General features: G+C 45.2%; 1 protein-coding gene across 2 annotated transcripts; it reads right to left on the reverse strand.

Annotated features, from left to right (window-relative positions):
- Window positions 1–1245: 1245 nt before the first annotated feature.
- On the reverse strand, window positions 1246–7561 carry LOC122886373 (delta-1-pyrroline-5-carboxylate dehydrogenase, mitochondrial-like). Of its 2 annotated transcripts, XM_044218465.1 has the most exons (10): window positions 7497–7561; window positions 7196–7270; window positions 6141–6328; window positions 4918–4991; window positions 4367–4563; window positions 3696–3743; window positions 3431–3583; window positions 2708–2829; window positions 1956–2074; window positions 1246–1877 (listed from the first exon to the last, which is right to left on the reverse strand). In XM_044218465.1, exons 1-10 carry the CDS (start codon window positions 7515–7517, stop codon window positions 1765–1767), a joined length of 1110 nt encoding a protein of 369 aa, XP_044074400.1. In that variant the 5' UTR covers window positions 7518–7561; the 3' UTR covers window positions 1246–1764. The 2 variants fall into 2 exon arrangements, with proteins under 2 accessions (XP_044074400.1, XP_044074390.1); XM_044218455.1 differs by lacking the exons at window positions 7196–7270; window positions 7497–7561 and adding an exon at window positions 6416–6532.
- Between the last annotated feature and the right edge of the window lie 4925 nt (window positions 7562–12486).

Consider the following 12486-nt stretch of genomic DNA (forward strand, 5'->3'; position numbering starts at 1 on the left):
CACGAGGGTCCATTTACTTCTTTTGTTTTCAACTTCACTGTGCTTTATTGGCCTGGCATGTAAAGAGATTTGTGCTGCCCAAGCAGATAAAGGACAACAGTGATTATGATACACACTGCTGGTCTAATAACAGAATTATCAACAGTGATCATTAATACATTTAATTGTTTATATCTTCATGTGTTCATAAAGTGTACATCCAGTCTGAGTGTGCAGATACAGTCAGTCAGAAGCTCCTTAGGTTCTTTTTTATAAATTACAGGGTTTCCAAAGCCGAAACTCTTTTTTTAACCTGTATGTGTTCACATGTAGTCAGACTGTCCCATCAGAGCAGCCGAACCAGCAGTCAGCAGCTCCTGTCTGCAGTGGACCCGTGGACAGACAGCTGTCTCTGGATCACTGTGAGACTGAAGGAAACTTAGAAACATGAGGATTCTCAGGCAGGTTCTGCAGCTGCTTTCTTCTCTGGTGTCTCAGTGGATTCATGAGGTTTATTCTGGACGGACGTCAGAGACGATGATGTCCTCTGGAAGTGTGAGTCGCGCTGAACGACTCGATGTGAGTTTCATGTCTGTGAGTTCAGATCTGATGGAGTTGAAGAAGCCAACAAACAAAATAGCTCAAATTTTGATGGTAATAATTTAATATTTATTACTACCTGAATTTACAGAGTTACTGAGGCAGGCACGTTCTGAAAACATAATAAATCAGCTGCGTCTGGTTGAGGACAGAAAAAGATTAAAATACAAAATACTCTTCAGAAAATATACTGTAGTCACTGTTTGATAAAAGACAAAGCAGCAGAAAGTGACGTCATTAGAAACGTTATCAGTATTTCAACATTTCACAGCAGCTTACATGTTGTTGTCATCTGCTTCAGTTTCACAGCCAACTTGCATTGCAGTGCAAATAACTGCGGTGTGTTTCCTCTAATGTGGCTTGTTAAACAGAGGACACTTGCCACGAGAGCGTCACTGTTAAAGTACAAAAAGACGGATTTTACTGCAACACCGAAATCTAACGAATCAGGACGAAAGAGGAAACAACCTCTAAAATGATTTAGATTCATTTAGATGATCAGAAACGTGTTTCATACTTTAACAGATATGAGACGTTAATGGTGTTTAGAGATGCAACATACTCCGAGTACGTTCTGATATTGACCTAAAATAAGTGAATTTCTTTATTTCCATTATTGATTATTCTACCAGGAATTCTCTTGATTAACTGTTGACAGAAAACAGATAAATGTCCAACCAGCATCAGTTTATTATCACAGAAGAGTAAGAAAATATTCAGAATTCAGAAGCTGGAATCAGAGAATTTTTCCATTTGAGCTTAAAAAAACCCCCTCAAATGATTAAATCGATTGTTAAAAACTGTTGCAGATTATTTTGACGAATCGACTGATAGTTTGAGCTCTAATTTGATTCAGAGAAAACACTGAAACTACTCCTCGTCTCTGACGACCGACGTCACTGAGCAACAAGTGAAGATTCTGTAAGTGAGGAACCAGCAGGTGAGATCAGGTGTGAGCCGCGAGGATCGGCACGATCGGCTCCACTTTGGTGGTTTGCAGTTTCTAGATGGAAGACTCCTCAGATACACTCACGTCCAGGCTCAGTGCAGAGACAGAGGGACAGCGGGGAGACGCTTCATTTCACGTCACACGAGTCTACATGTATGTGTTGTTGGTGATTGGAGAATCAGCTGAGGGACGGAGGGCTCCGATTGGACCAGCAGGCTGCAGTACCGGACCCCACCTCAGTCCATGTAGGGGTACTTCCAGTCTGTGAGGGGGACGTGGGTCTGCTTCACCACCTGCGGCGACGTCCATCTCAGGACGTAGTGAGGACCTCCGGGTTTGTCATTGGTTCCTTGATGAAGAGGAGAGGGGACAGACATCAGCACCTGCAGCCACAGGGTTCACCTGCGTTGCTCTGATCGACTCTTACCTGAAGCTCTGGCGCCACCGAATGGCTGCTGAGCCACAACGGAGCCGGTGGATTTATCATTCACGTAGTAGTTCCCTGCAGCGTTTCTTAAGGCTTCAGCCGCCTCGGCGATCACCTCCCTGCAACACAAATCAACCTTCTGCGTAAAACACTTTCCACTGTTAAAGGGCTTCCAGACAGATGAAAACTAAAACATTCAGAATGACAAAGGCATCAATAAAAAGCTATTTTAGGCAGGAGACAGTTTGCTGCCCTGATCTCCTCGGGTGAGTCACAGGTGAGACTCAACGAAAACAACGAGAGAAAAAGCTGAAGGTTTCAGGGAGCGACTGGGGAAAGAAAACAGAAATGTTGTGGCAAATTTTCCTGCCAGGTTCACGTCTGAAGAAACACCCCATCTGACGGAGTTAGGACTCTGAGGAGGAGGAGGGAGGTTTCTGACTCAGATCCACCTCCTGCAGTATCTTTGCCTCCCTTCAGCTCTCCGGCGCCCCCCTCTGGAGGCTTTGTCCTGCTGCATGTCCATGTCTGTTACAGACCACATCCTGTCATTTCACCAGGGTTAAAATGTCGTCCTGAACGAGGAGTTCAAAAAATGCTTTTACTCCTAAAAGGAGGAGCGCTGTCATGTGTCGCTGTGCAGTCCTAACTGGCCAAAACCACTCTGAGTCACTCTGAGAAGCTTGATTAAAAACGGATCCTGGTCTTACTCGTCCTACAGACATGCGACTGTGTAGATGAACATGTCTTACTTGTCCTGAGCGAACACTGCTCCTGTCAGGGCGTACGGGGATGTGTTGTCTATCAGCTGCAGCACCTCTTTGTAGTGTTTCTCAGGATAAACATAAACTGCCAGAACAGGCCCAAAGATTTCCTGACGAGAAAAAACATGTTAATAAGTCACCGAATGTTTGTAATAATACATGAAGAACATCGTTACTGAATTCTGTGCGTAAATATCCTGACACACACACACACACACACACAGGAGGGATCAGTTTTCAGTCTGTGAATCAGCGCGTTAAACAAGGTTTGAGCAGCTTAGTTAACCAAACACCAGAGGACGTTTCTGTGAGACACATTTCACATGTTTATCCAGAGCGTTAGTCCACACAATGACCAGGGTTAACCACGACACCCCCAGCGAGCGTCCCTACATTTATTCAGCAGCAGCACCATTTTCTCTGTGCTGCTGTAAAATACGTAAAGACTAACAGAGACAGTGTCAGCAGACGAATACTGAATGGAAGTACAGAAAAAGATGGGCCACCCCTGACTTTAACGTGGACTCTGGAGAAGATAAAAGGCCTGAACCGGCACATCATCTTTTTGGACAGTAAGGAGTTAAAGGTTACCGATGTACTCTGCTGATATGAGCAGAGTTTTGGCTGCAGTTCTGCACAGTCTGAAGCTACAGGTAAACAAGGTGCTCCCACAGTCCAGGTGTGAAGGTGTAAAAGTGCGACAGTTTGTACCTCGTTCATGATGGCGTCCTGTGGGTCTGTGGTCTCGATGATGGTCGGCTCCACAAAGTAACCCGTCTTGTCGTCACAGTTACCTCCAGCGATGACGTTTAAATTAGAGGAGGACTTGGCACGGTCGAGCCACGTCTTTATCCGAACAAACGACTGCAGGAGGAAACGCCGGAGAAACACAGTGAATATAAACTAACGTCATACATCAACATACTAAAAGAGCACATGGACTTTATTTGGACGTAACAGCTGAATAAAATTGTACCTTCTCATCGATCACAGCTGAGAAAAAGGTGCTGAAGTCTTCCACAGGCTGAAGAATGAGAGAAGACCAACCTCATTAACATCAGACACAGATTCCTCAAACCACAACAATCTCACAGTCTGTCAGACTTTAACACAGAAACAAAACACTGCATTTCCTTCATCTTCAACAAGCCACGTGACGTCGTCATGTGGCAACACTGAACCCGTTAGCGTTGTTAGTGTTGTTAGCGTTGTTAGCGTTGTTAGTTTTGTACATCAGACAGTTGAGTCAGAAGTTCATTAGCTTGTAGTTAACATTTTATAGACTAAACGATTAATCCAACAATAATCAGCCGACTCATTGATAAAACATATAATCATCTGTCTTCATCATCATCATCTTCAGTGGTACTTTGGCCCCAGTGGTACTTCAGTAGTACTTTAGCCCCAGTGGTACTTCAGCGGTACTTTAGCCCTATTGGTACTTTAGCCCCAGTGGTACTTCAGCGGTACTTTAGCCCCAGTACTTTAGCCCCAGTGGTACTTTAGCCCCAGTGGTACTTCAGCCCCAGTGGTACTTCAGTGGTACTTTAGCCCCAGTGGTACTTCAGCTCCAGTGGTACTTCAGCCCCAGTGGTACTTCAGTGGTACTTTAGCCCCAGTGGTACTTTAGCCCCAGTGAGTACTTACGTCTCCCACTCTGATGTTGCTGTGGATGTCCAGAAGCCCCCGTTTGATCTGTGGCCACAGGCCGTCTGGTACGTACATCCTGGAGCAGGCCGAACACTTCTGCCCTCCATACTCGAACGCTGAGCGAATCGTGCCCTTCACCACGCTCTCAACATCCGCTGACTTGTGGACAAAGTAGAAATTCTTCCCACCGCACTCTGAAAATGTGAAGAACCACGTTCAGTGACAGAAAAGCCAGCACACGTTATTTTAACATGTAGATCAACACACACTTCACTGCAACGAGCCTGTGTTAAGAAAGAGCTCCAGTAGAATCACTGACTTCAGAGGGGAAGTGTGAACTGATCAGGATCAGTGTTCAAGGACCAGTTCAACATTCGGTGAAACCCTCTTCTCCTCTTCCTCGCTCTTTGACAGACAGTAAACAGTGCTGTGGGTGCCGGGTCCCCTGGATCCCCTGGGTGGAGGCTGAGCTGTGTGTATAAACCATCCCTCCCTGCTCTGTTCCCACAGTAACTGACTGATTATTGTGTTTCAGAGGTTCTGCTCACCTCCTGTCAGTCGAGGGAAGGTCCTGTAGGTGTCCAGGTTCTGGGCCACCTGCTTCCAAAGACGCTTGAACGTCCTACAAAACAACAACTTTATATCGCACCTTTCAAAACAAAGTTAGAAGTGCTTTACAATAAAAACAGAATTTAAATATTTACAACAAATACCATCAGATCAAGAAAAAACAGATTCGATCAAAGTATTTGTATGGTACCTTTAATAAGCAACACAAGACTAACACGGTGACATGGCTGCACAACAACCTGGAGGTTAGTCTTTGCTGTGAAGTTTATTATAGTGAAGGGTGATGATAGAAAACTCTAAGCAGTGTGTTGTTTGATTGGAATATGTATTATTGATTAATTATTATCTGCGTCTGGCTTACAGTCTGTGCTGAAACATAGCGACACCAGGAAGCTTCCTTTGGTTTGTGTTCATTTGTTAGAGACAGAGTGATTGAGGAGAGGGAGCGCCGGTAGCAAGAAAGCCGGTGAATCAGAGAAATAAACCGTTATTTTCTGATTGTTTCACAGAGTTACATTCTAAAAAGTGTGCAGAGTCAATGCAAAACGAAACGTGGTCCATCAACTTATGTGTTGTAGTGAAGTAAGTCTATTTCAGCAACCCGCCATTGGCGGCTGACCTCATTTATTTTATGCGCCAACGTACATTTTTACTCGCATCTGGCGAGTGCTAATTTTGGACCCTGCTGTCAGAATACAGAGTTATAAGCAGTCTGACGTGTGTGGAGGTTGATGCTTATTCTGGTGTCATTTGCAGGTAATTTAATGAAGGTGAACACAGTGAACGGTGTGTGATGTCACTCGTCCAATCAGAGGCTGCAGATTTATCAACACACGTGTCCTGCTGCCTTCAGGTGTCTGCAGGGATTTAATGAACCGAAGGAGAAACTTTACAGAATAAAGCAGCCGTGGACAACAGATACTGTGACAACCTGATTTAAAAACACAGCTACTGGCTTGAAAGTGTTTAACTAAATTAGTTTATTTACATTTTTACTGTTATTTCTGCGCATTTAGTTTGCTTCTGATAAAACCATCAAAGCGGCAGCAGAGTGACGTTTCTCTACAAACAGACGTGATTCTCAAACTGTCAGAGCGCCACCAAGTGTTCATCCACTGCAAGTAGAATTCCCAGGTGGTATTACAGGTAGATGAAGCCCGTATCCACATCTGAAACACAACTTATATTAAAGAAATCTTACGGGACGCTGCCGGTGAAGTTGATGCCTGCCAGGTGCTCAGAGGAGGTGACGGCGTCTCCGAACACCGGACCGTCCGCTGGTAGAAACTGTATGATGTTTGGGGGAAGACCACACTCCCTCAGGACTTTGTAGACCGCGTAGCTGGCAGACATGGCGGTGTCACTGGGCTTCCACAGTACCACATTACCCTGAAAAACACCAGCAGCTCCACTGAGTTAGAAAAGACCCAACACAAAGACATTACACACCATATAAAACACATACAGTAACATTACAACAGCAAGATGTAAAGTGTACTGCTCCCATGAACTGAGGCTGAACACTTTCTGCTTCCTCCCGTCCTCGGACCCGGTACTGAGCCAGGAAGTCCCAAACATTCAAGGAGAGAGGAACCACAGGTGTGTCCTATGAGGAAGATGTTTGCCAGCTGGCAACACACCTGCATCATCAATCTGTTCATTGATTGATTGTCCCTAGAGTCTCCAGCTACGCTAGCAGCTCTGTGAGGCTGTACACAGCGGTGCTTTGAGCTAAATGCTACAATGCTATCAGCATGCTAACAGTAACATGCTGATGTTTAGCAGGTATAATGTTCACCATGCTAACATTAGCTAGTTAGCAGTAAACACAGAGTGCAGCTGAGGCTGATGGGAACGTCATCAGCTCTGCAGGTATTTGGTCAGAAACAAAGTGTTGGACACATTAACATGTCGACCTGATGATGGCGCTAGATGGAAAGTCAGAGGATCAGCAGTTACAGTTCATCCTGAGGGGAACATGAACGATGAAGCACATCTCATCACAGTCCATCCAGCAGCTGCTGATGTTTCGGTCTGGACCAAAGTGGAGGACCGACAGGCTGATATTACCATCCATACTGACTCCAAACATCAGGTGTGTTTTTCTTTTCAATTATTAAATTATTAAAGAAAATATTTCTGCACATTATAGGACAGATGAGCTGCTGTGTGTGAAGAGTAACTCAAAATGATGCAGGAGTGAGCGAGGAATAAATTCCTCGTTAGCTGAATGGAAACAGACATTTTCACACTCACCATCAGAGCTGGAGTACCTGCCAGGTTTCCACCAATAGCAGTGAAGTTAAAAGGGGCCACAGCTGCTACAAACCCCTGAGGGAAAAGGTGGGCAGATAGATACATACAATTCAGTTATTGATTTTGTTTATTTTTAATGTTCAAGGTTTAAATGTGCACAGGGACGTGACCCTGGATACGACCCTGATGATCTTATTTTGATCTCCAACACGAAAAACCAGCATTTCTTTATTCACTGTGAGGCTTACAGGTTAAAATCAAAGCAGTTAACACATTGTGTAACAATCGGAGATGTTCTTACCTCCAGTCCCCGATAGAGCATGGTGTTTCTGCTTGTCCTGGACGGGCTTCAGGTCCTGCAGGTGAAGTTATACACAGCGCGCACATGGCTTCAGTTTGGACGTTCACACACCGATGGCAGCGAGCCACAACGCAAGGCGCTGGTTCAGTCTGGTGCTCAAGGATACTTCAGCGTGCGGACGGGAGGAGCTGAGGATCGAACCTCCGCTGATCAGCGGACGACCCGCTCCACCTCCTGACTGTTTGTCTCTGCACACTGGGAGCAACGCGGCATATTCCAGGTATGCGTAACTGGCCACTGAGAATCAACACGCAACAGTGATGCACCGGTGTGACATCACATGCTCATGACATCATAATTCATAGATATGACTGAGGAGCGTTACACACTGTGTCAATCATTTTCATTAAATGCCAATTAATCGTTTAGTGCACGAGTCCCAGAGCTCGCTGCAAACGTCCCGTCTGAAGTGACTCAGAACTTTTACTCAAGTGCTGCATTTAAACACAGTTCTACTTCCACCACTTTGCAGAGGACACATTGGACTTTTTACTGCGTTTATTAGATAATTTTAGTTACTTTACGGGTTCAGATCAATAACAAGAAATACAATCAACAAATAAATTATGATTAATTCAGCAGCTGCCCAGCAGGATGTAAAGGCATTACAATGAGATCATTATGATTTAATAATATATATTATTCTGCACGATGAGTACTTTAAGTACGTTTTCATGCTGATGGTTTTGTGCTTTTGCTTAAGTAAAGCAGGGCCTTCACCAGTTCAGGAAGAGGTCTTGCAGCACCGGACCAGCAGCCCGGAACTCAGAGGCCGGAACCGGAAGTCTAACAGCTTCAGCTGACGAATGACGTAAAGGGTTATTAAAGTTAGTTTTATGAAAACGACCCCAAGATGCGCAGCTGCGGCAGCTACCGCTGCCACTGACCCCCCACTCACAGATTAGGGATACGATACTTACGTCACGCGTGAGGTAATTACATGTGCACAGACCCAGCTGCCACAGCGGTTACACGTTAAATGTGTTGAACGCTGCGTTAACCGATGACGGCCCCGGGAGAGCACCGCTAGCATTAGCTCGGTGTCGCAGGAGTCACCGCTGCGGGGAAGGAGTCCCGAGTCACAGGAAACATCAGTACCTACCCCCTCCAAGACCAGCCAACAGCCGCCTGCATGCTCAGCATGTCTCTACGGCAGCTCGAGGGGAACAGGTGAAGAAGAAAAGGCGTTAATGAAGCCTCTGACGGGGCTGGAAATAAATACCAGGTAGTATGCAGGTTACACCGTATTGATCAGGCGGATTCAGGAGGTGGGAGACTACAAACCGGCGGCACCAACTATTAACAGGGTGTGGAGTTGATGCCAGACTCCCGCTCATTGTTCGGTTTAATATGTTCACCATGAGAGTGAAGTGTGGGAACAGCACTCAGGTAAACTTCCGCTCCAAGTTTGCTGTCAGCTAATAACAGTAAGGTTAAGTTAGCTAGCTTAACCTTAGCTAGCTTCAGTGCATCTCTCTGTCTGTGTTGCTAACGTTAGCTGGGCAGTGCATCTCTTACATCTAGTCTCACAGTGTAGTAGATGCAAAGCCTCTCTGAGCTGCAGGTGAAACTCACAGGGTCACGATTAGCTAGGCGCGCTCCGATTCGTTGTTTGCAGTCATGTGATTCCAATGACGCTCGAAATTCTGAATGAGTCAGGAAGTGAAAGGCAGCATAGAAGAGACGGAGGAAAACCCGCACTGTAGTTATTGATTACTCTTTGCGTCGTCCGTCAACATGTGTGAGAAATCTGGAATCGCCCAATTCATTCTTAAATTACGGCTAAAGACCTGTTTAGAGGTCACAATGACCTTTGACCTTTTGGGTAAAAAATGTCATCACATCATCGGTGTATCCCATTAAACATCTGTGTGAAATTTTGTCATAATTACCGCATCAGTTCTTGAATTATGATCAAAAACGTGTTTTGTGAGGTCACAGTGACCTTTGGCCACCAAATTCGAATCAGTTCATCTTTGAGTCCAAGTGGACGTTTGAGTCACATGTGAAGAAATCCCCTCCAGGCATTCCTGAGATATCGCTTCTGCCTCCGGCCGCGGCTGTCGCCGGTGGGGAGGCGGGAAAAGTCAGCAGAGAAACTGTCATGAGAGCTTTGGGGTCATTTGGGATTTAAACACACCACAGCTTATTGAAGTAATCTTTTTTTTTTTAAAAGAAACACATGAAAATAAAGTTGTTAGTATTTTACTGTTTGTAAAGTTCTCTGAAACATTTAGTTGAGCTGCTGTTGAACTGAACGTTTTAACCTTAGTTAGCACTTCTTTACTGGATATGATCAATCTGTCTTTATTAACAGGCTATGTACCACAATCCTTTATAGTAGCTGTAATTAAACCGCTTCTTAAAAAGCCCACTCCAGGGGTTTTAGCCAACTATAGACCTATATCTAACCTTGCCTTTCTCTCTAAGATCCTTGAGAAAGCAGTCGCCAATCAGTTGTGTGACTTTCTAAATAACAATAGTTTATTTGAGGATTTTCAGTCAGGATTTAGAGTGCATCATAGCACAGAGACAGCACTGGTGAAAATTACAAATGACCTTTTAATTGCATCAGACAATGGACTTGTCTTCTTAGATCTTAGTGCTGCATTCGACACAATTGACCATCACATCCTGTTACAGAGACTGGAATATGTAATATGCATTAAAGGAGCCGCACTAAGCTGGTTTAAATCCTCTCGATCAGATCAGTCTCAGTTTGTAAATGTTAACGGTGAGTCCTCCGTGGACGGCAAAGTTAGTCACAGAGTTCCACAAGGTTCTGTGCTTGGACCAATTCTATTCACCTTATATATGCTTCCTCTAGGCAATATTATTAGGAAACACTCCATAAACTTTCATTGTTATGCGGATGATACCCAATTATTTCTATCGATCAAGCCAGGTGAAACTAACCAGTTAACTAAATTTCAAGCATGCCTTAAGGACATAAAGACCTGGATGACCTGCAACTTTCTGATGTTAAACTCTGAGTTTATTATAAGTATTATAGGTTATTGTACTTGGCCCCAAACAGGGACATTGCCCTGGCCTCCAGCACCACCGTAAGGAACCTCAGAGTTATCTTTGATCAGGATTTATCCTTTAACTCCCACATGTAACAAACTTCAAGGACTGCCTTCTTTCACCTATGTAACATTGCAAAAATCAGGCACATCCTGTCTCAAAATAATGCCGAAAAACTGGTCTATGCATTTGTTACTTCTAGGCTGGACTATTACAATTCCTTATTATCAGGCTGCCCAAATAAGTCCCTTAACGCTCCAGTTGATCCAGAATGCTGCGGCACGTGTACTGACAAGAACTAGGAAAAGAGATCATATTTCTCCAATATTTGCTTCTCTGCACTAGCCCGTTTCCATCGACAGCTTCAGACTGTTCGGGCCGACAGGGATCACACCGGGAGCGGTAGGCGGAAAGGCGGCGGGCTTGCTGTTCTGGTTAACAACAGATGGTGTAACCCTGGTCACGCTACTATCAAGCAGAGTATCTGTAGCCCGGACATTGAACTGTTAGCTGTGGGGCTCTGGCCATATTATCTGCCACGTGAATTCTCACATGCCATTGTTGTGGATAATTACACCCCCCCTCTGCTAACTCGGCATCGGCGTGCAACGCCATTCTCCCATAGCACAACTCCAGACTCAACACCAGAGTGCACTCAAATTAATCTTGGGTGACTTCAACCATGTCAATGTTTCAACAACACTGACTAATTTCACCCAGTATGTAAATTGTCCTACTAGAGAGGAGAGGACACTGGACCTGCTGTATTCTAACGTTAAGGACGCATACAGCTCTTCCCCCCTCCCCTCCCTGGATAGGTCAGACCACAACCTGGTTCACCTCAAACCCTGTTATGTGCCTCTGGTTAAAAGGCATTAACAACATTAACATTAACAACTTTAACAACAGTAACATTAACAACTTTAACAACATTAACATTAACAACATTAACTTTAACAACATTAACATTAACAACATTAACAACAACAACATTAACATTAACAACATTAACAGTAACAACATTAACGTTAACATTAACAACATTAACAACAACAACATTAACAACAAGGACAGTGAGGAGATGCTTGGAGGAGGCCTATGAGACACTGCAGGAATGAGGTGACAAACTGGGATGTACTCTGTGAGCCTCATGGAGAGGACATTGATGGGCTCACTGAGTGCATTACTGGCTACATTAACTTCTGTGTGGACTGCAATGTCCCAACTAAGATGGTCCATTGTTATCCAAATAACAAACCGTGGGTAACAAAGGACATCAAAGACAAACTGAATGCCAAGAGGAGGGCCTTTACTGATGGTAATAGGGAGGAGGTGAGAGCAATCCAGGCCGACCTGAAGGTGAAGATCAGGGAGGCCAAGGAGAAGTACAGGAGGAAGCTGGAGCCGAAACTCCAGCAGAACAACGTGAGAGAAGTCTGGAGCGGCATGAAGAGCATCACTGGCTTCAGACCGACTGGCAGCAGAGGAGTTGAAGGCAGCTTGGACAGGGCCAACGAACTTAATCTGTTCTTTAACAGATTCGACACACCGGCTCCTGCTCATCCCCCCTCTAACTCAGCTGCTGTCGGCCCTCAGACTCCTCTGTGTCCACTGCTCCCTCCTCCCCCATCTTCCTGGGAGAGTCCTACTCCCCCCTAAACTGGCTGTCAGGCTAACGGCCCTCTTCACACTACTAATGACTCCCCACCTCCCCCGACTGTAACCTCTGCTTTGTGCCTGACTACTGACCAGGTGAGAGGACAGCTGATGAAACTCCACTCAAACAAGGCTGCAGGCCCCGATGGAGTTAGCCCCGGGGTGCTAAAAGCCTGTGCCCCCCAGCTACGTGGAGTCCTTCAACATGTCTTCAACCTGAGACTGAATCTTGCCTCGTTCCTGTGCC

This window comes from Siniperca chuatsi, linkage group LG2 (assembly GCF_020085105.1).
Source record: "Siniperca chuatsi isolate FFG_IHB_CAS linkage group LG2, ASM2008510v1, whole genome shotgun sequence".
Classification (NCBI taxonomy): domain Eukaryota; kingdom Metazoa; phylum Chordata; class Actinopteri; order Centrarchiformes; family Sinipercidae; genus Siniperca; species Siniperca chuatsi.